Source organism: Anopheles coluzzii, chromosome 2 (genome assembly GCF_943734685.1).
Source record: "Anopheles coluzzii chromosome 2, AcolN3, whole genome shotgun sequence".
In the NCBI taxonomy this organism is placed as follows: Eukaryota; Metazoa; Arthropoda; class Insecta; order Diptera; family Culicidae; genus Anopheles; species Anopheles coluzzii.
Window position 1 is genome coordinate 71,513,449 of NC_064670.1, and position 24,327 is coordinate 71,537,775.

Genomic DNA, 24,327 nt, shown 5'->3' on the forward strand with positions numbered 1-24,327 from the left:
GGGTAACAGAAACAACAGTATATTCGTATTACTAGGTGTCTCTTTCTATCAACCAAAAATTGTTTGCCTGTCTGGTCAAGAAGCGGGGTCATAACAGAGAACGCTATATTGTCGAGTTGTATGCATCTCTTTTTAGCTAGTCGGCGTAATCGCGTGTTGTACAGACTGAAGAAGGAGCGAGGCCGCTTTGGAAGATGGTTTGGGTTGTCAAATAGCAACTGTCAACACAGAGGCGCTATTTTTTCCGAGCCATGGTGGCGTGCGGTTCGTCGTGCGTGATAATGTGCATGAGATCGTTCGTTGTGTTGCGTTCAAATCAATTAAGAACCCAATAAGTGAGTGAAACAATACACTTGTTCAATGTGTTATGTGCATTTTGTTATATTTCTGTTTGTAAAGTGCATTACTTTTGGATGCGTGCATCTGCACAAGAGCACGCTGGAATGTGGTGTATGGTGAAGAAATGTGTACAGATGGCGATAGACGTAAACCAGTTTAGGGATTTCCTATACATTTATCATCACTCCACAATATCATCATTATTCTAGATTGTGCAACTCGAGTTTAATCAAACAGCCACTGGGAGTGTGTGTGTGTTCTGGTCGGCTGGTCCTCGGTAGGGCGAGGTCATCGGTTGTGGAATTCTGGACAAATTCCTATACCTTATCGAATGTTCGATCTACAGAATCGTAACAACGCTACACGCTGTGGGATTATGCTGGTCTTATGCTGCTGTTGATTGTGTTTCCATGTATCGCCCATGGACGTTGCTTGGTGTCGCTTTATGTGTGCCAGTGCAGCTTGTGTCGCTTTTCTCCCCTCTCATTCGTGTAGGAATTGAAAGGACCAGAGCAAAAGAGACGATCGTTTGAATCTGTCGTGGAGGTCATTCATTGCGTGTGGCTCGGTGCGTAAGCTGTTAGACAAATTTGTACTGTGCAATTATATGTAGCTTCCGCGTAGTACATTTATGAAAATGTTTCGCTAGTTGGTATGCGTTTTCCTTGCCCAGGGATCAGAGCTTAGTCATAGCCCTACCGCTTGAGAATCGACTGCTGCATAACAAAGGAACCGGTGTTTTTTATCCCTTGCCAATGCAGTTGCTAGTGTTTTGTTTGCTGTGCGTGTATTAGTGAAATCTGAATAGAGATGTATGATGAAGCTGCTGTGTGTGTATGTGTGTGTGTGTGCGTTAAATGATTGTGTATGTGTGTACGGTGCGCGACTCCAGAAGGGATAGCAAACGAGCAAAGAAGAATGCAATCTGTTCGGAAAGACTGAAAAGGGTGGGCAAAGGATAACAACAACATTACGCTCATGCACAGATGTTGATGCGATACGATGTGAGCACACTGTATGGCACACGGTGGTGCCATAGCCTAGCCAGTTTGTGGAGTAGTGTGCGTGGAATGCAGAAATATGCATTCTGATGCATTATGCATAGCCTGTGGTGACTATTTTTGCTGCTCGTTATGCACCAATGCAGGGCGTGATAGTTAAATTGCTTTCAACTAATCGCATTCCAACTGATCCGCTTTATTTACCGAAGTTTCATCAGCAACGAACGTACGCAGCGGTTTAAAAAGTTTACAAGTTGTATCTTTCAAATATTATTTACCTTCATATACCCATGCTTTAGAATATTTTCCAAGCATTCGGCATAAAAAAGCATTCGTGCAATAGTGTTTATAAGTCTTGGATTATCAATAATTTTATTATATATTTTAGAAACATGTTTCCCATTATGCTTCAATTCAACAATCCGATTTGAAGTTTAACCAAGCATAGAATCCCCCACTAAATCAGGGTAGAATTGTGCATACAGATGCATGCCTTTGCACACGGACGCATGAATGAAATTAATCTACTGAAACCATCGACGAATCTGGGACCCCGATGGCTCTCCTCATGCCCCGCGTGTATCGTTCCTGGTTCGCCGAAGGTTAATACTCAGAAACACACACACAACCCCCGAAGTAGCATTCTCGCCAAAGATCAGGAGAGGATCCATGAAGAAGGAGAACCCCCACGAAAGCAAGGATCAAAGGGAAAGCGAGAAAAAAGCCGGTTTGCCGGTAACAAACCCCTGTGGTACGTCACATTCCAATGGACCGCGGTGGCAGTATGTTGAGTGCGTGCTCCTCTTAAATGCAAAGAGTCTGCGTTATGTTTTTGGGGTTTTCGGAAAAGAGGGACCGAATGTTGGGGAACAAAAACATGCGATACAATGGCAACGTTTCTAAACACACTGTCGAGCAATAATGGTAGGGCCATTTTGGGTAGCAAGGGAGGCAAGGGTGAATGATGGCGTTTTCTTATTTAATGATTGGCGAAAAACAATGTGGTTTCATTCATGTTGCGTTGAAGTTAGTAGTTTCAGTAATACAAATTGTAATGAAATACGCTAAATTGTTCATGAAAAGTTAAAATCGTACCTTTTCTTGTACTCCAAGAGTCTCAATGCAGTCTTGGCTCTCAAAGTCATGCTTTTCATATTTCATAGTTTTTCATATTGCCCTTTTAGGCTCATTCTGTGCACACAAATCAGTGCTTCTAACGGTCTGTCGGGATAGAGTTCAACTGAATCTATAAGCTCATTTGTTTATCATCATAGCGGTGCTTTCTGGTGTCTATTGCCTGGTGTACACTCCTCGGGCCTGTCCTTACCCGTCCTCCCATGTACACAGCATCAAATCAAACAGATGCAGCTGAATCGAATGTTTGAAAATAGCGGAAAAACCTCCTGGGTTCCACCCGTTTCCTATGCTCGTTTAGGCTGCACATTGCTGCAACCGCATTTTGTTGTGCTGTGAATACATCGAATCCGGTTCTACACGACGGTGCCTTATGGGTGTGTTGTGATCTCAGACACGAACTGCCGATAGGATGGCACACGCCAGAGTAAGATGATGCACAATAGTGGAGATGAAAATGCGCGCCTGTGTGGGTGGAATCGGATGGGATGCACTGCTTTCTCTGGCCCTATCATGCCCAGTATGGGTTTACCATTTGCATCGCGCGCCCTGCTCCGTTCTGCTTCCATTTTTGTTTGATTCAACACGCTGCGTTGGAAAATATAGAGTGCATCAAAATAAAGCCAGAGTATACTGCCACACCGAGGTGGGGCATCACAAGCAAAGTTCAACGATTTGTACATAAACTGCCACGCTTTTGTGTGCGTCTCTGTTCTGGCCGTCGGTGAGCGATGTGTGCTGTTGGTGCATCATCTGCGTTTGCGTCGTGGTGGGGTCGATTGCCCGTTGGATGAACTGATATTTTCAGTGCCCCATTCCCTCGGCTGGATATTTGTTTTGCCGATGCTCAGAACCATATGGGTTGAATTTTGAAACGGCAACTTCATTTCCATTCAGGATAGGCTGTAGCTTGTAGGTTTGCAGCAAATATTAGGCAAAAATAAACCTATTGAGTTTGAACATTTTAATTATTGTTCTTACTCAACATATCGTATGTGCTAATCCGCGAGTAAACGCCCGCATTTCGTAACGCTTTAATGTAATGTGCTGCATATTGCATTGGCCCAAGCAGGTAATGGCCACATTAGAGGCTCATCTGCGATGTAAAACTGTTGAAATGAAAACTGCAAGAGATAGCGATTACGATGATTTTAATTTTATGTTTCCATTTTCCGACTGAAGATCGCGGGTGTGGTTGGAAAATTTGATATAATGAACCTTTCGGTTTTATGAATAACTTGTTTCTGCGCTTCTTTTTTTCGTCGACGTTCCGAACGATCCATCAGCACTTTTCCTCTAATTATACAACAACCGCCGTTTTTAGCGATCGTGAATTTAGCCGAAGTGAGTGAGAAAATCGAACAATAATCACCCCTCCGGGTTATTAAACGCTATGTGTAGTACTTTTTTTGCCTCACTTTTTCATGCTCGATCAATTGGCAGTCGATCATCGTGATGGAAATGCCGAAGGGTAAACTGTATCGGTATCTCGCGCCATCGCCATCGAGCAGAAAAACGAGCTGAATGTTTTGCAGGAAGGAAGAATAGGGAGAGAGAAAAAAAAAACGATATACAGCCATGGATCCGCCGGAAAGGTGTGTTTCCGTGGTGGGAACCACCCGAACGACGACTGCCCGGGAACTCTGGCTAAAGGGAAGGCTGATGGAAATTGAAGCACACGGTAGACTGATCCAATTGAAAGGGAGCGAACATGGTTCCGTCGAAATGCCCCGAAAAATTCGGCTGTTCGTGTAGTGTCTTGGGCATATATGCTAATGCACAGCGGTATATCGATTGACTGGCTGCGTGGTGCGATGGTGTGCCTCATCATAAACGATGTTAGACATGAAACTTCAATTTCCAAACCTCGCTGTTACAGTGCACGGGTCACGCGAGCATAACTCGTTTCTGTTGTTGTTGTTGTTGTTGTTGTTGGTGTGTTGTGACCGCAAGAGTTTCTTTTCCTTGCCAAATCTACCTCGATCTCAGCCGTATTTGGGTAGAACTGTGTGCGGTTGCACACAATGACGCACCATCGGTGGCCCATTGGGCAATGTTGAAAAGATAAATTAAAAAAAAAAAAACTCAATCACGCACGTTGGGAAACGGTCGTTGATTTTGGTAAACTGGCCTTGGTAGAATAGATTTGTAAAACTGCTATTGAATTTGTTGGAATTTTGAATGATTTCGTCGACAAAGATTCATATCGACATCAATAATTGAACAAAATTGTTTAATTACAAATATTATGCAGTGTTCTATTAATAATACGTTAAATAAGATTAAAGGGGCTGGAATTCAAAACATGCATTGCGGGACGTTTCGGTACGCTTGACCAGTATTTATTGTTCAACCCCCCCCTACCATGGGGTGCATCCAACCAACCATATCACAAAAAATGGTACAGTTTGTTTGCTAACAAATCGTTTGCATGGTTCGAAATTAACTCATATTATGTTTGCATGTACAAGGGGTGTACAAGCAACATTAAAAAAAAATGCTCTCAATTTGTTGTATGAATGTTTTAGACGTGTGGTTGTATGCATAGATAGTTAAATTATGTTTTACTGTGCTAAATAATAAGTGAGTTTTTTTAATGAAAGTTCACATACAAACAATTAAAGTTCTGTTATTTGCTTTATGCATATACTCACAAAAACTTCTCGGTCTAGGTTAAATTGTATAAAATAGAACAAATAGTGGAATGTTCTAGTACGCCCGTGTTCGTCTTGAAATATGTACATTTAACACGTTTCATAGGCAGAACGTGTGCGGCTTTGGATGGGTTTTTGCTCCCAGTTTGTGAAGCAAAAGGATAAGATAGATTGATTTATTTTTAAACTGCTTGCTCTAGAACGTGCTTTACCGTTGCAGCAGTGGCTAATGTTATGGGAACAGTTAGTTTGCAACTACCGAACAGCAACACACTTGTAGCGCAAACGTGTTAATATATTTCTTACGCTGCCTTACACTTTGAGCAAACAATAAGAATGAATTCAAAATTATCAAACGCAACAAGATGTAAATGGTGACAATCTGTTCCGAAAACACATTCAAATCAACACAATAGATCGATCGTACGTCGATCGTAACATAACGAGCAGACATCCAAATCAAGCGTACATGCGTAAGTTAACACCTATCGCGACTGGCGGGAATCTCCGCACCATCAGTAACAAAACAACGCTGCAAACGACCGGAAGATGCGGACAAGCGGACGGGCACGGGTTCATTAGCACGAGTTACCCGTGCCATGGATTTTAAGGCGCAGAACCATACACAGCCATTCGACGATCGTCGTGCTGCGTGTGTGAGGTACGCATGATTTCCAAGTGAAACAAAAAAGTATTGGTGGGCTGGCTGTTTTGAAGGTTTGCCCTTGTCCGGAAGTTGAACTTTTCTCTCCAGGTTTTCGCTTTGCTTTCGAGTGTTTTCTTATGCTCAAGCATAAGCTTCCTTTTCTCGTCCGGACCCGCACCAGCCTATAAACTTCCTCAATCTCACAATATTGTTATTGGCTGAGGGAGGGGGGCCTGAAGAGATGCTAACAAAACTTCCCCCGTTTCCGGAGCATGATGATGTGTGTGTGTGTGTGTGTGGTGCGGTGGTGATGATGGTGTATGGTACGGTATTCATCCCGCATATGGCAACAACTTCCGGTAGACGTGATTCGCGCAATAACGATCGCGTAGAGGGCGTACGGTTTACGCAGGGTACGGGGACGTCGAGTTCTTGCAAGTGGTCAGTGTGTGCGTTTTTTGAAGAAGGAGCGTGATCGTCATGGCGCTGCTAAATGAGCATATGCAAACATAGAGATCGTTTAGTTATTACGTTACACTAAATTATAAATTCATCGTTTATTTATTTAGAGCATAGCTTTAGTTCAACATAAATGTGCCGTGAAAGTGTGTACCTGTGTGAAGCTGCTACAGTGTACAGTGTAATGAATGTGACGGTGAATGTGTTGATAATGTAACTAGCAGTGGTAAAAATTATGAGCCATAAATGTACAGCGCAATCCGTACGTTATGTGAAACGTCATTGAAATCGGGCAGGAAGTGTGTGTAGATGTGTGTCTTGTGACAAACGGATGTGCATTAAATGAATTATAGAAGAAGCGAAGCAATCATGCCGAGCAAGAAAATTCGTAAAATAAAATCATTTTTATAGTTTCGATCATGTTTTGCATGCAGAGAAAGATGTGATTTAAATCTGTGCTGCACTGTTTGTGTTTGTGTGCGTGTGTGTCTGATGTGTTTGCGTCTGTGCTATCGCTCAAATGGTGAACGACAAGCAAATAGTCGGTTCGCTAATGCCTGCGGCATATATCCCATAATGTATACAAACCAGTTGTAAAAAATAAAGATTTGTGAATAGCGTAGTCCACTGCCATTTTCGTTCGCTTAGCTTAGCGAATAGTAAGAATTGTGAAATCATACGCAATCATACACCGCCTCAGCAAGATGGGTTTAGCATCATCAAAGGCCGTCAGCAGCATTGCCGTGTCTTCGTCGCATGCTGCTGGGAGCACCGATAAGGGCAATGGTCGGTTGAGCAAGGATAGTGTGATCGTCGAAACGAACTACGCTTCGATGTCAACAGACATTCAGCAGCCTTGCTCAATACTTCCGTCCCCGTCTGGTAGCAGTGGTATTGACACCTGGAAAACGTCTAGCTGTCACGTCCGCCAAGCTAGCATACGGTCCCGGAACCTGCAGCCCATGCCGGATGCGGGCGAACTTGATCGACGATTTGCGAAAGTCCTGGTAAGTAGATATGGCGCTGTCGGGACTGATTTATGTAAATGGAGTTTATCGTAGATATTTTACTTCCATCTTGAAGTTTTAAAACGAATATTATTTTAATGCTGAAATGGAAATAAATTGTGCCTAGTAACATGCTCGTTGTGTAGGGCTAAATATCCTGCTATGGGTAAATCAATAAGTAGCTGATCACTAGCCAAATCCATGAGTGGTACAGACTGGCGTTGACCGAGAACGGCCAAAGAAGAATAAGAAGGAAGAAATGGATAGTAGCTTCAAAAACAGCGACAACATAACATTCTTGCTTTAAGTCAAAAGGATTTCTACTTTTTAAGCAAAAGATTAACCCTGAAGATCAGACGTCTACGTTACATTCGGGAAGCGTTACATGTCAAATTGAAATAACGCATTACGTTTTGACTATGAAGGTTAAACAATCTGTCCGAAGATCAAACAATTGGAAATTAAATGGACTTGTGGTATTTAGCTTAATACTTGGAGTTCGCCTGAACAGGGGAACCGTGGCTAAGGTGACCAAAGGCCGTCGTAGTGTATGTTTTTACATTTAGAAGATGTTATTTTGACGTTTCTTTCAAGATTATACTTTCTTGTAGTACGTGACATGGATACATTGTACATAGATAAGAAGTTTGTTCATTTATAATATCATATAGTTCATTGTCTTATTATCGAACAATACCTATTGTTGGAATGTAAGGGTTATGAAACGGTCATTTTGAATTGTTTGCGGTTGTTTTGTCAGTTGGGAATTAAAAGTTAAATGTATTTTCTGGCAGCACTGCCGATCGACAATTTGTGATTAAGTATGTGTGCGAATAAAGCGGCACTAGCGCATGAAACTCGATACGAGCCGGACGTGTTCTTTACTTTGTCTCCTTTGGCGATCGAAGACGACACAACAAAACACAACGTAGGGCGTAGAGGCGTCAAGGGGGAAAGGAACCAACAAACCATGTTCCAGAACGCAACACCTATAAAATGAAACTATCTATTGAATGGAAAATATGGTACAACAAGCTTACAGCAAACCGTTGATCACCTAAGATTAGAGCCCCCCTTTCCATTTGACAAAACGATGCACAAGGCTTATTGTGTTTGAGAATTGTTACGGGTAATGTCAAGATAACGTAGAAATTAGAATTTTGAAATTTATACCTTTTTTACATTTTAACCTTGGAAAAGTCATCGCGAGCCGCTGTTTGGAGTTCCACGAAGTAAAGAACTCCACAATGTAAATATCTTTAAAGGATCGTTCTTACATATCGCATGGTTTGAACCTTTCATGTTTTGTATCATTCGCTACCATGTGAAAACGATGGCTCTTTGGTGTGTTCGTTAATGTCATAAAAAATGGAAATAAAGTAACGATAAAATATTGGTCAATGGGCAATTATCTGTATTTCCCATTCTACACCCACATTCTGTGTTTTTGCAAAAAAAGAAAACCCCCACAACAAACTCATATGCTGGCTGTGTATGTGTGTGAACCAACAAGCCCCGAAGCGTGCAATTTCACACGCACGTTGGGAATTGGAAAAGGTGTTCTGAAGGTGCGGCAGCGCAACGATGGGAAATACCCAGGACGTGCCACGGGAGTGGTGGGATAGGTGTAGTAGCATTTTGTTTGCTTGTACCTGTTCATAAAATTGCAAGAACATTCAAGTTCACAAGTCGGGCAACTGGTAAACTCCTTTGAGGTTTATTGCACAGAAAACGTATTTTTAATGTGTTGTTCCACGTGCAAGCTCGCCATATGGTTAAAATCATACAAAGCACCATAAGTTAGCTAGCACTGTAAAGCATGGAAACCACCATGAGTCATGAATGTCTTCAATTGGTTTTATCACAATGATTGGTCTGATTTGGACCATTATCCATGACCCACTGATGAACTCATTCTGTCACACCCCACGGGTCTGGATCGCGGACCGCGAACCGAGTACGACACCGAACTTTTATGGGGCAAATAAAAAGAAGAAGCAAAACGCATCAATCGCTCAGCAGCGCTTGACTCATAGGATTCCTCGCTGTACTCGATTAAGAAATGACTTCATCAATCGTATAGGTTATGGAACGATAAAACGCCGGTACGCTTCTACAAGGGAACGCCGTTTTGCTTCAAAACATCAAGACAAGGCACGACGTCTCTAGAATCACTTGAGTCGTTCCAGACCACCTCTCCCCCCACTACCCTCCCCAAGATGAGTGTATGTGTGGCGTTTTTTGTTGTTGTGTTGTTGTGTGCCGTTCCAGCCTGCGCACCACCAATACATGCTCTCGTTTGTCCAGAAGCTACGAGGGCGGATGTAGGGAGCATATGACTGAGCGAAACTTTGTTCGCGTTGCAGTTCGCCTTGAGAAGTTAAGCGCGCTTTTGTTGTGTCTCAAATTTGTAGGGAGGATGTCAACGGCGTCTGAGGGGAACGATGTCATCCGTGTTGGTGCCATGGGGAGGGAAGGTTGGCAAGGCGGATGGTGGGATGCGGATGGTGTCACGGAAGATGAGATGTGCATAAATATTGACTCATCATCATCCGCCGTTCGCCTGTTAGGTCGATCTCTCAGTCGGGTGCTGTGCTGGAGCGGGGTTTTTTTGTGCGTGTGTGACTCTGCAGCTAAAATTCTCAGATGTTGCCAGCCAGCTTGTGGCGGATGGTGTGCACACAGAAGAAGAAACATTATTTCCGGCGAAAGATGCATCTTGGAAGCGCATCGCTTTTTTATTTCATGCTTCCGGAACCCTGCATGTGCTGCAGTGTTTGTCCCCATGCCCGTTCCCACAGCTAGGCGCGCTGGTGGCTGTGCCCCGGAGTATGAAGCACGTATGTTTGCTGTAACTTGAACAGTGGTTCCATTTCATTCCAAGACCGATTTGCGTTCGTAGGAAACAGCCAACTTCGAATTACGCTTTCGATGACAAAGACGAAGACAATGGACGTTTCGCTTTTGCAATTTGATGTTCCATTTCTAAGTCCATGTGAGTGAAACAGCGTTTCATTAATTTTAAAATCATTTATCTGCTAAATGAATTACACCTATTAGCATCGTTATATTGTAAAGTCATTCTAATAGTTAGTTTTGTATGGAAAACTTTAGAGTTCTTTTTTTTGCATTGAAAAGCATAGCAAAGCAGTTGCGTTGTGTACCTCTTTCGATACGTTTGCTTGCAACACATCGATTCATTTTTGCACAAACTGCATATACGAAGTTGGGACTTTTTTTTTTCCTCTCTACCCTCAACCACTTTCCGTCCAAAACTGCTGCCATCATCATCATCATCATCACCGCGGAAAGTGTGGGTCAAGAAGTATTGCGCAGGCATGACGTGCACCATAATAATTCCAGTCATTTGTTCCGCTGATTTAGCCAATGTTTAGTACACGTACAGGACGCTTGACACACTATTGGTATAGGTGCGGCCGCCACACGAGCTGCTGGAGAGCGAGATCGGGTTTCGCGATTAGTCGCTTGTACTAATACCACACTCATATCGTGCTATTATGCGATCACATTGTTGAGTTTTGAATACGTGTGCTGTTTAAATAGAAGACGTGTTCATTCATTTCACTGTTAGGGGATGGAAAACAGCATTTGTTACAAACAAACGAGGAACCAACGCATACATTTATGGTTAAATAATGATTCTATTATAAGGTCGATGAGGGCAAATTCGTTAAAACTGTGCAATCTAGAATGTGCTTAAAAGTTTGTTAAAAAGATGACGATTTCATTGCCCATTGATCGTGACGAATTTAAAAAGGGTCAAGGATGAATAAGTGGATTTCTTTCTGCACAGACCAAATGTTCATGCTTGAAAGCCAATTTGACATTGATTTTGATTATTAGTCTTTTTCTTCTTACTTGACACAACAATGTTAGTCAGTTTAGAGGCCTACCAAAGCCACTAATGAATAAGCTTGGCTACCTATCTGTGACTCATTTGGTGTAGTCATAGCATCATAGTCATATTCAGTCCAGCGTATGGGTGGCTGCGGTAATTGAACGAATGATGAGTGGGTATGTGTTAAGTTGCGTAGGGGGGGGGGGAGGTCCTGTGGTACAGTCGTCAACTCGAACGACTCAATAACATGCCCATGCGTCATGGGTTCAAGCCTCGAATGGACCATCCCCCCATAGAAAGGATTGATATCCGGCTACGTGGTTATTGAATTAAGTCTCGAAAGCCTGTATAGGCCGGCATGTCCGCGTAGGACATTACGCGAAATAGAAGACGTAAAATAAGATGTTATTAAATCGTTAGAGTTCACAACTGTGCCACGAAACTGGCCCAATTTTAAATTTAGAGCATTTAGTTACTTCAAATGTTGCTCATTACAGTTTTTTGGTTTAATTTAGAGTAAATATATGTGTTTTTTGGAATGAGCAAATTGGGTATTGAGTTTCGCTTTTTAATAATTTTTTTTTAAATAATTTTTTTCTCGTTGAGTTTAACAGTTTTTATATTGCTTTATCGATTACTAATATGTGTTAATCATCACACGCTTGCGGTTGTATGGCTACAACGCTTATTGTTGCATACCATTTGTAGTTTGAGGCTAAATAGATGCAAATAAGTGGATCCTTCATGCCGTATAGCACTGTATGACGTTGATGAAGAGCGATAGCTATTACCTTCAAATGTCCACTGATGGGATAGGAAGGTAGTAGGTAGTAGGTAACGCTATTGCCATGGTCTCTTTAGTGGGGTGCGGCTTGATGTGGTTTAATGAAAATGACCGACACTAAGAGGGCAATCAAATTTACGAGACCCTGAACTGTTGTTGTTATTTTTGTTGCGTGATACATATTGTAAAATGGGTTGAACATGCATGCCAATGTTGTGGTGGTTTTCAGTTTTTGCAGTCGAATATAAACGCCACAGTAGCTTGCATGCGTTGTTTGTAAGCTGTGCAGCTTCTGTGGAGAGGTTTTTTCTTTCCATTGCCAAGAATTCAACGAGCTAAATCTCTGTTTCTTTTTGGGAATGAATCTAGCACATGATCGTTTTAAGGTAGGTGGGTTTATGCGTTTGTCGAACGCTGGAAACCAGCGTGTGTAAGGTCAATGGGAATGCTTTCACGATTTGTGCTGGCACATACACGAGCATAGCTTCATGTGCTTTCCGAATATTGTTTACACAAACACAAACGCTTGTTGTGGTGGTCGTTATTCCAGCACGAAGAAACCGTCCCTTTCATCTGTTTCAAAGCGTACCAGTACGCAGATACGCACCCGCATGACAGGCGAGATGTGTTGGGATGAGTTTAAATTTGAAAGGGCAATACATCGACATACGAAGAGACGACATTGACAGCGACACTTTCCCTCATGTTTGGCAGTGGTGGATGCAGTATTGGGTGCTACCATACACAATAAAAGCAATGGCTGGAAGCCTCGTCAGTCTGCCTGCTGCTGCCTATTTGGTTGGCTGATACAATCAGAAATGGGCTACACCACTGATCCGATGCTTATCTTGTGTAACCATATTTGCGGTCTATCAAGACATGGCGGAAATAAGCAAGAACATCTCCTGCCATCGCAGCTGAGAGTCTTTGCTTTGTCAACAACGAATGCTTCCTGAGCGCGCTTCACCACCGCGCAGACCGCGGTCGGCGTAAAGTTCCGTAATGTCAAAGATTATCAGTAAAATGTTAATGCACAGCTGGCTGTTTTTTTGCGGCGGTACACTGTTATTCATCGTGAACCGGAACGTTTAAGTGCTTGCCGGGGGAGGACCGCTCGACGATCGTACGAACGAACGAACGAGCGAACGACGATCGTTTAAAGCCGTACACGCGCGAAAGGGCTTGAGATGTTTAGAGCCTGTCTGCCGCACTCTTTTGGGCCATTCGAATAGATGGCGGTGTTTCTGATTTTCGTCTAAAATCGTACGAGAACCAGACGGGGCACAACATTACCAGGGCGCCCAAATGCGCATAGCGTACAATTAATCACTCTCTGTTTGCTTACCACAAGTGACTGTGGAATGAATTGTGGTTGGGTGAAGCAGGGTGGGGAGGGGGGGGGGGGGAATGGGAGGTTGCTGGGACTGATTGCATCTAGTGGAATCGGTTGAAAGAAGAAGCATCGTTCCAGAAATAACCACAACACCCTAAATGTTTTATTCCGGAATTTTCTCTCCCTCGGAAGGTCCATAAATTGGGGCTTGCTTTCCAATGTGAAGCATTGGTAAAATGTATACTTTTTGTCTGTTTATTTCTCTCTCTCTCCCTCCCTCCCTCCCTCTCTCTCTCTCTCTCTCTCTCTCTCTGCTGGATAATTAAACCAGAATGAAGCTTTCCGTTGCACACCCAACTGATAGAGGGAGGGCTTTAATGGGCAATGTGTATGAATCTCGATCGCTCCAAAGTTATTGCCTATCAAAACTAATAGGTGCCACAGCGCCAGTGAGTGACACCGCTAGACGAAACATGTACGTTGAGATGCGATGCAATAAAATATTATTTTAAGAGTGTGCTTGAATCAAGTAAAACACTTTTCATGATAAAGGCATTGGAACAGTTCTAATTCTGTTTTTTTCCTTGCGTGTGTTGAAATTCAACCCGGACCCGGGTTTGGTTATCAGTGTCATAAAATGTAGCCAAATTTACGGCATACCCAACATGTGTTTATAATATAAGTGGCTTTGGTACATTCAACATTTATTCAATGTTGAAATAATATGATTTAAAATTTAAAAAACATTTTAAATTTCTCAGAAAAAAAACTGTTAACACTTGTAAGATACTGTTGTTATTGTGTTCAAATGTGTTGAAATACCTTCAAACGGGTCTAACACTTTATCCCTCCCAGCATTTGATCGGTCGTGACGTACGAAATGGCTTCACAGCTTACCGTGCATATTTGTTTGGCTGTGATCTGCTGTTGTGCACCTCCTACATGAAATTGCTCACGGAATCAACTTTCTTCGTTGGCTTTTGAAGCCCACGAACCTTGTCCTCAAGTGGGTGTTTTGATGTGTAACTGTAGAACTGAGTTAATTACGAAATAGTTTATTTGAATACCGGTTTGAGCGAACCAGGAACGATAGGTTAGGTAGGTAGTCAGGGGACTGCTGTCGCCGAAGCGCATACAGTTTCACGGTACAGCCTTTTTACAACAGTTCAAGCACGCGAGTTTAGTTTTAGTTGTTTATTTTTTCTACTTCTTAAAAGTGTTTAAATTGTATGTGTAATTGTACAAAACGGTCATCTTTATTATACATCGTCCATACAAATTAATCATTCGTAAACAGCAACAAATGGTTGTGAATAAATTCATACCAGAAATTTGTCTATTGGTTGTTAACACACTGGAAGTACATTTTTCAGTATAACAAATGTATGTATACTGGCATAAAGCTAACCGTAAACACACTGTTGAAACAAGAAACCGAGATCTCGTAATCCAGCTCCAGCTTTCAGCCCTTTGAAAGCAGAGCGTTGGTTGTTAAATGTTTGTGTTAAAAAAAAAAATAATGTTGAAGGGGAGAAACAATCAATAAATGAGCAAAATAAGTTTATTGTTCTGTACGACAACTAATCAACTAATTTTACATGAACAGCTGCCAAAACAAATCTGTGTTTCGCACAAGCAAATGCTTTACTCCGAACCGGGTTTCTATTGCATATTTAAAAGTACACATTTTTTTTTCAACCTAAAATCTGAAGATCAAAACAGTAAGTGAAATCCAATGCGAGCTTTCCTTCTATGAATCGCTTTATGCCTTATGCAACCAAACCCGAGGACTGATCGTAAACGTCACCATCCGCCCGCAACTCCGAAAAATTGCAAATTTTACGCTCATAGACAACTTTCCTGCATTGTACCACGGTGGGTATAGGGGAAAGCGGGGCAAAATGGGCATGTTAAGCAGTTTACTGAATATTCCTTTGAATATGCCACAAAACACAATTTTGCCTTCATTATTGTATGCCTCCACCATTTATCTATGGATTAAAATTGCCACATAGAATGAAAACAACTTAAAAACATGAAATAAAAGTTGATGTTTTACGAGAAGCTATTTTGACACGCGGGGTAAAATGGGCATAGCCCTAGGGCAAAATGGGCACATATAAACAAACTGTGAAACGTCAAAACACTGGGGCAATATGGGCCACAACAACTGCGCTTGGGTAATGGTCTATGCTTTTGCGCACGTTTCGTGAAATGTATTTTCGTTCTATCTTTTGTTTTGCCAGCCAGGGAAGCCCTTATAATTCTTCCAAAAATATGTTATCAAAATTAAAACAGTTTTTACACGTTGTAATCTACGAAATCGAATCTTTTGAAGCTGTGCCTGTCATCATTATTGAGGCGACAAATACAACACCATAGCCTCACCAAGCGCCGTATGTCAAAAGCATCTGCCCATTTTGCCCCACGTGAAGCATTTTTGTATTTTTTGTTATATTAGTAAAAATACGCATTCAATCGCCTTGCTTTCTTCAGAAAAATTGTATAGAAATATCTTATCTTCAAAATTATATCATGTAAAATTTCAAATCATCCCTGTGACACTGGTTTAAGCTTATTTTCGAAGTGGCAAAAATTAAATCAATATGCTACTAAGCCTTATTTTGCATTTTTCTGTTTTATTTGTTATGTAAGGGTAATGAAACTTACGTGGTTCATAGAACACTCTAATGAATACATTTTGAGCATTGGAAAGTATATTTGTAGTGAAATAATGCTTAAATCGAGAGTGCCCAATTTGCCCCACTTTCCCTTACGTTGTAAACGTACGGTTCATAGTTGGACGAGGCATGTGTCGCCATTAATCAACCCATTCCAAGGGGCCTTTACACAACCCACAGATCATTACGGTGCTTCTTTCCATAGCAACGAACAAACGCGGCGTCTGCGGACGGCTCTTCAGTCCCATCTATTGCCCATATGAGACGAATCGAACGCCGACTTAAACTATGTAAGGAGTTTTATTATACATTCGTACTGCGCCGCTTCTGTTGATGATGCTTTTTTATTATGCCTTTGCGCACGAGAATAACAAACCTTGCACAGTTTTGCGACCTAATTTTCCGACCCGGTGTGGCGGTTATGTTTGAAGATCTTTCATTGTACGCCCAGTCAACTGAACGAAAGTAAAAACAATTTGTAGTGCATTCCGTCAGATTTATGCCCACTCCATACACTTTACGCTCATTAACCTTTATGTACTTACGTTATGTACTCCAGTGTAGTGGCCGGGATGGTTAATGTTCTTGTTAATGTTAATGCAAATAATAGAGAGAAACGAAAATCTGTTTAATTAAAAAGGAATACTGAATGCGGAATATATTATTCGATTATTTGTTTGTTCTAATAAGCTTACACTCACTTTGTTTTATAATTACAGGCATCGATGGACCTTCCACCGGATAAAGCAAAGTTGCTGAAGAACTATGATAACGAGAAAAAATGGGACATCATATGTGATCAGGTAAGTTCGCCAACGATAGAAAGGGAATTTAACAATGATGCGTCTATTAGCATAGCAAAGCATTGATTCATGTGCTTGCTATTGTATATGTGCAGTATGTTCTTTGGCATGCAAAACTGTTGAATTTCACACTGTGAGATAGCCGATGTGAACATGGGAAAGTATGTTGATTGCATGATTATGTGGCTTATGCACATACTGCGTCCTCATAGCCCACACTACTGCAGCAGCAATGCGATCGATTGTTATTGCCTTCAACTGATCATGCCAAACCTTTCATTTAATCAAGCTCGGATAAATGCTAGCATGGCGTGTATGTCATGCGAAGATTTATTGTTCAATTACACCACCACCAGTTCCGTTTAACCACCGGACAAAAGCATGCACCGTCCAGTGATGGTGGTAACCGTGGTGTGTGAGTATCGAACTGCGAAGAGGGAGATGAAGGTTCCCGAATAGATTATCGCAAAAAGCTTTGAATTCTCAGCATTGTATTCCGCATGCCATATTACTTGTGTGGCTTGTAGGTTGCCTATGACATCATCGTTTGGAATGCTTTCTTTAAAGGTTTTTTCTTTTCTTTTTCATACATGCGTATGCACGTTGTTGTTTGTGCTGTAGAAGCAATGTTCTAGAGAATAGGAAAAGTTCAGGTAAAAAGGGCGAAGTAAATTGCGCTACTCAAACACCACTCCCTAGGCAATGATAATTGCAGGCCAACAGTTGGTTTACAAATATAAAATTTTATCGTTATTGAACTATTTCTAGATTATTAAAGCTTCTGCTATTGAATGGCTCTGAGCTGTAAAATGATCGTTGTGCTAAACACATCATCTTTACATATTCTTTATAACAGGTTTTGATAGTTAGCCACATGTCGCATGAGGTGTTAAACGATCATTTGTTAGCATCAACACCGTTATCATGTGGAATATTACAGGCTATTGTTAATTTTGTTTTATTTAATAATGTGTTTTAGCGAAACCATTCTCCAGCATATTAATTTTATTTTGTTTTTTGCTTTCAAATTAGTTGGCTTTTTGTAATTTAAATACCGTTTGTGCGCACCCTTGAATAATAATCATGCACCTTCGTGCAGCGAAACAATAAATTGCGGTCAATTGGTAAGATCACTTTACCAAATGTCTCAACGTTTTGTATTGGTCAATATTATCCATCGCAATCCATGGTGCAATTGGTATAAGTAATGCGTTTAAAGGCTCACTCGAATGGGCCGTCTGTACCGTGTCCTACACACTGTTCATTCATTCGCAATTCGTGCCACAACAGTAAATGCATCATCACTTGCACAGGGCATGGTTTAGCTAGCTGTGTTCGCTTTACACAACTCCCGAGCGATTGATTCACCTATTAAGAACCAGATCGCAGTGCATCAGCGTTAAGTCGCCGTACTTTTGGCTGCAAATTGATTTGCGAACTCAAAAACAAATCTACCTTTACGATTGCATAAGACAATACCTTCACCGTTAATGATTATTTGGAAATTTCAAGTCGGACAAGGTGTGAAGCGGTGACGATTCGTGATATTTGTTTGCAGCAAAATGGTTCCGATTTGAAATAAATTTTTCAATCACAAGAAAAAGAAGTAGGGTAAATGTACCAATAGTGGTGCATTTTGTGGTGATACAGATGTATTTTAATGGATTTAAAGTGTCAGGAACGACAATTTCTGAATATTTCAACACATAACATTTGGAATGTGTTTAATCTTCGCAATCACAACCATTTTTACCATGAAACACATCAAAATTACGAAAAAATACATATTTTTGTGATTGCTTCGTTGTACCTATAATGGTGGTATGGTTCCTATAGTCGTCGTATTGTGTTCCTATAGTGGTGGTAAACAAAGATGCCTCAAAACAGTGTATAATATCAATATAACTTAGTTTTGAAGCTGTTTTCGTATGAATAGCATGGATTACTGCCATAATAATGATATATTTCGTAATTTGATCGTAAAAAATGTATGAATTTGGTTGATGAAAATATTGACTGAAATACTGAATAACACCTGTCGTCAACCCATACCCAGAAGAGTTTGCTTGATTTGAAGTCGATTTTTAACTTTGCCAGATAAGCAAATTCTGGCCTTTGTTTGGTAAATTACTTACAGAAAACTCATTTCTGTTGCTTATTTTAATGAAAACAGTACGACATGTCAAAAATGTCGTCGAAAAAAAATCTAAAATTAACTGTTTTTATTGATTTTACAACTAGGACCACTATAGGAACATGCCTGTTTGGTGTACCTATAATGGCACTATCGTAAAAAACACTTAAAAATACGTAAATATGGTCACAAGTCAATGAATTTGAATAAAACAATATAATTTGATAACAATTATGTTAAAAACTAATAATTGCGTTGTTATGTGGTCATTTAGAACGTTAACTAAAATATGAGTATCGTTATGAAATCCTAAGGAATTTGGAAAAAATTTAATACCTTTCTCAAAATAATGGATTTTTCGGTCACTAAGAAACGGAATGGCCCCATTTAATTTTTAAATCCTTTGTAAAAGGCTAGAGAACATTTCACACTATCATAAATAACTTAACTCCTGTTAATTTATCGTATTAGACGCATTTTAGTGCAATACCACCACTATTGGTACTAGCACCACTATAGGTACGTTTACCCTATAATTTTCAGTACAGTAAACAAAAATATTTAACAGCAAAGCAGTTTTTCAACGCTATTCCATGTGGTTGATGTAATCGCCTATGAACGGTCTAGGGAGCTCTATCCCGCACTCCATTGACGTCTCGTAAACAGTATGAACTTTAGAAGGTCATACGTCGTCTTGGAAGGTAGTTTACAAAAGCAAACTCGTTTGGTTAGTAATGGATCGTTAGGCCACTTTTGCCTGGAGGATTATGTCATTAATCTTTTTGATATTAGTGAACAGTAAGCATGCAAACACTGAAACTACTACTACTACTACTGAAACAAATACTACTATTACTACCATTGCTACTACTGCTGAATGAATTACGTTATGAACACTCGCGATTATGCGTGTATGTTGTTGAGCGGTATGCATTAAAATACTGTTTTAATGGAAATGTATCGTAATTATGACGACTTATTTACTTCTCAGACGGACAAAAGCTTAAGTGAAACAATAAAAAGGATTTCAAAGCGGGTTCAAAATAACACGCACTACTCTACTGGGGTATATACTCAGAGACAATAACTTATTTATAGCGACCTTTTAATGCAAAGCTACGTTTGTGTAAATATTTATACTATCGAGAGAAAAAATGAAAACAAAAGGACAAACAACTACATTCCTGGCAAAGTGCAGTGTAACGATATTATATTGTACACAATTGTTTGTCCATTCCATTTGTTCGCGAATGATGATTGGTCGAGCACTGTTCGTCGTGTTCGTTGTATTATTGTTGTCGGAAGTTGTCGTTTATATGCAATTTGTTTAGACCTAGGGCACAACCCCCCGTTTATGTGCACGTTTGTGCAATATCAAGTAACGCTGATACAACAGTACAATAGAAGACATCATTTCTTGCTTTAAAAATGTGTAATATTCGTCAATTTTGCAATTTGAATGGCATATGGATGACATTTCCATGCAATTGGGCTAGTGTTTAGTTAGGGCTAGCTTCACTGCGTTGTCCAATGCAGCTGCAAATCATGTCAGAAGGATACGCAGCATTTTTTTTTAAAAATGAACATACAACAGCCCCCAGTACATTTGGTTTATTTATGTTTGTGGTGTGGTTTGATAAGCCGACACAGCCTATCACTTTCACTACGTTTGTTACGAGCTAGAGTCTCTCTCTCGGTCGGCTAAGATAATGAAACTGTGAAGTTAATAATAACAAGGACTGTTGTGCAACGCGATTCAATATGCACTACATTTCGTGTTTACTTTGTCGGTCGCTTCGTATTTGCGTTTGCTAGCTGATGCATTTTGACCGACTGACCTCCCTCTCTCCCTCTCTTGCTAGTCGTTAACGCCATGATGCTCAGACGTCGCCGCCAGTAGAGAGGAGGCCACACATGGCGTGGCGCTGTGAGCTGTTAAAATAAGAGATCATTTTGCGATAAGTGTCCAAAGGTACTGGTGATGTAAGGCCACGCTGTAGGTATTTGATCATCTCATGCCTAATGCATAGCAGATCGATCACACCCGAAGAAACCTAAATATGCAACCTTTCCATCGAGTGGTATTGCTCTACAAGTTGAACAGAGCGTGGTTGCTTGCGGAACGAATGCCGAGTAGTCTGCACTCACAGCATGATTATATCATTCCGGGAGAAAATAGTTTTAAAAATAACTGGTATAAATAAATTGCCCTCAATTCGCAGAATTGATAACGATAACACTTAAGCTGGGAGGCGTTTCCTGGCAGGAGGCGTAAACAACATGATTCATTCCTTGTGCTTATTTTATACTCTTTTTTTCTTCCCTCCCCCAAAGGAAATGGTGCACGCAAAAGATCCTCCGGCACACTATCTCACCAAGCTCCGCACCTATCTCGATCCCAAGGCGTCCCGAAGTCACAGGGTAAGTAAAACGGACGACGTATCGCATCAAGGCGGATGCAACAGAGAACATCGATGGTAGGATTGCATTACAACACAGATTCCACATTTTTCTTCTGCGCGGTGTTATTTGAGCCTTTTCAACTCGAATCTCCCGACATCGGAAGTTCTATGTTCCTGTTGGCTGCCGATGCATAGGTTGGTTGGTTGGTTGGATGGGTTTGAAATGGCCCTGAAACCGTTTCCTGGACGCGAGAGTAGTAATGTGACCAATGCTTTAAAGTAACTGCAGTAGAAGTTGATTTACGGCTTGATATCGACTTTCGCACCACCCGCCCTCAAACGTTGTGCCTCATTGGGCCTGGGAGCGGATTCGCTCCCAGCTTTAAGATGGGAGCGAATGGTGGGAGGAGGGAGGAAAGAGGCGATCAATTTACCCGCAAAACTAATGCCATTTACGTTTCTCACCTAAAAGGGAAATCAACCATGCTGAACGACCATTGGCGATCGCCGTATCGCTGTCACGTTACGCGATCGATTTCGATCAGCTTGAGAGAAGTCTTGCGACGCAAGTTCGTGTCCAAAGGCATGCAATATTTTACGGCTTCATGGTAATGAAGGAGTGCATTGTTTTTTTTTTGTGTTATTGCTTACTTAGCAAAAGTATTTTCCAGCGGGACGTACTGCATACTAGGCTAGTGCATTTTATTGTATATGTACAAACAGTAAAACGGGTGTTCTAGAAGTGTTATAAGCTAGTATTGTTTATAGGTAAATGATGTAAGATCCTTATAAAAGTAACGAGACAGCTTTGCAGAAAAGACTTTATTGCACCAGTTTTAATGTCCTCGCATGATACGACCAGCAATGTAATGGTAGTTTCGCCCTTTCCCACAGAAGCGGAAGATGGTTGGCGAATCAACATCGACACAGGTTTTGCGCGATCTGGAAATTTCCCTTCGAACTAACCATATCGAGTGGGTGAAGGAGTTTCTGGACGAAGAAAACCAGGGTCTCGACGCATTGATAGATTATCTCAGCTTTCGGTTGACCATGATGCGGCACGAACAGCGTATCCTGGAAGCAAAGTCAGAATCGGACGAAGGCCTAACGACGAAAGAGACAGCGGCCAACAGTTCGTACGGGAGCAACGAAACTAATCACAAGATTGCACCAAACGGGTTCATGCGTCCCGGTCTGGGTGACATGCTGGACAGCCCCAGCATAAAGCGCCGTTCCCGCCACATCGCAAAACTCAACATGGGCCTGACGACGGATGACATTCACGTGTGCATTATGTGCATGCGGGCCATCATGAACAACAAGTACGGATTCAACATGGTCATCCAGCACCGGGAAGCGATCAACTGCATCGCACTCAGCTTGATCCACAAATCGCTGCGCACCAAGGCGCTGGTGCTGGAGCTGCTGGCGGCCATTTGCTTAGTGAAGGGTGGACATGAAATCATCCTGTGCGCGTTTGACAACTTTAAGAAAGTGTGCTCCGAGCAGCGCCGCTTCCAGACGCTGATGGAATATTTTATGAACTACGAGCTGTTTAACATCGACTTTATGGTGGCGTGTATGCAATTCGTTAACATTGTCGTCCACTCGGTGGAAGATATGAACTACCGGGTACACCTGCAGTACGAGTTCACAGCGCTCGGGCTAGACGAGTATCTGGAGAAGCTCCGGCTGACGGAATCGGAGGAGCTGCACGTTCAAATTTCAGCCTACTTGGACAACGTGTTCGATGTGGCTGCCCTGATGGAGGACAGCGAAACGAAAACGGCCGCGCTCGAACGTGTCAACGAGCTGGAAGACGAGCTTGGCCGAGCGCTGGATCAGGCCAGCGAAATAGAGCGGGAAGCACTGTTCAAGATCGGGGAGCTGGAGGCGGAGCTGAGCCGAACGCGCAACGAACGGGACGATTTGTACAACAAGCAGCTGGTGGTGGAAGACGAAATCGTAAAGCTAAAGCGCGCTCTGAAACAACACGAGCAAGAATCCCAAAGCCGACAGTCAATGCTCCTCGAGCTGGAGAATCTTACCAAAACGCTTCCCAAAGGTACGTCAATTGCAGACGTATCGAACCTCCTGGCGAAGGGAGGCTTGTCCGAGCTTAGTCCTACGGGTGCAGCTGGCACTGGTGCAGGTGGTCAGCAGCAAGCACCACCGATACCGCCCCCACCGGCCCCGCCAATACCACCCTCGGCCGCAAATGCTCCCATGCCTCCTCCACCACCCTGTCCGCCTGCACCGCCCAGCGGACTGTCGAACGGTGGTGAACCACCGAAAGCTCCCCCCAAACCGCCGTCATTCATTCCAGTACCACCGCCGATGGGTGGACCATATGGTGGCAACAACGCACTGCACTGCACGGACGGTGCAATGACGATAAAGCGCAAGGTGCAGCCAAAATACAAGCTACCCACGCTCAACTGGGTAGCGCTGAAACCGAACCAGGTTCGTGGCACGATCTTTAATGAGTTGGATGACGAGAAACTGCACCGGCAGATAGACTTTGTCGATTTCGAGGAGCGGTTCAAGATCGGTATGGGCGGGCCGGTAACCAACGGCAACTGTGATATGGACGGGTTGACGGCGTTCCCCAGCAAACGGTTCAAGAAACCCGAGCACATTTCCCTGCTCGAACACACGAGATTAAGAAACATTGGTAAGACTGGCTGCCGCGAACGACTTAAGCTCCATACATACACGCACCCATTCACTAAATTGTATCCTTCAATTGATTCTTCTCTTTACAGCAATATCTCGAAGAAAGCTAGAAATGCCCGCGGAAACCGTTATCAAAGCGATCAACAATCTCGATCTCAAGCTCCTGTCGCTGGAAAATGTGGAACTGCTGCAAAAGATGACACCGACCGACCAGGAACAGAAGCTCTACAAAGAGTATGTGATAGAGAAGAAAGATCTGAACCAGCTGACGGAGGAGGACAAGTTTATGCTGCAACTGACGAAAGTCGAACGAATCTCATCGAAACTATCGATAATGAACTACATTGGGAACTTTTTCGAAAGCTGGCATCTCATTAGTCCGGTAAGCTGTCGTCGGGTGCTCTACTCCTTATTT

At 42.1% G+C, this 24,327-nt stretch overlaps 1 protein-coding gene across 3 annotated transcripts in view; it reads left to right on the forward strand.

Moving 5' to 3' along the window:
- Nucleotides 1–183: 183 nt before the first annotated feature.
- Nucleotides 184–24,327, forward strand: part of LOC120948498 (formin-like protein) — a 28,180-nt gene continuing 4,036 nt past the window's right edge. Inside the window, exons 1-6 of one of the 3 annotated variants that reach the window (XM_040364892.2) lie at nucleotides 184–335; nucleotides 6,344–7,240; nucleotides 16,617–16,700; nucleotides 21,169–21,255; nucleotides 22,113–23,910; nucleotides 24,002–24,294. In XM_040364892.2, coding sequence (XP_040220826.2) covers nucleotides 6,938–7,240; nucleotides 16,617–16,700; nucleotides 21,169–21,255; nucleotides 22,113–23,910; nucleotides 24,002–24,294 — 2,565 coding nt within the window. In that variant the 5' untranslated portion in view covers nucleotides 184–335; nucleotides 6,344–6,937. Of the gene's footprint in view, nucleotides 336–5,508; nucleotides 5,790–6,343; nucleotides 7,241–16,616; nucleotides 16,701–21,168; nucleotides 21,256–22,112; nucleotides 23,911–24,001; nucleotides 24,295–24,327 lie in introns of those variants that run through there. The other 2 variants (XM_040364893.2, XM_040364890.2) reach the window with 2 other exon arrangements.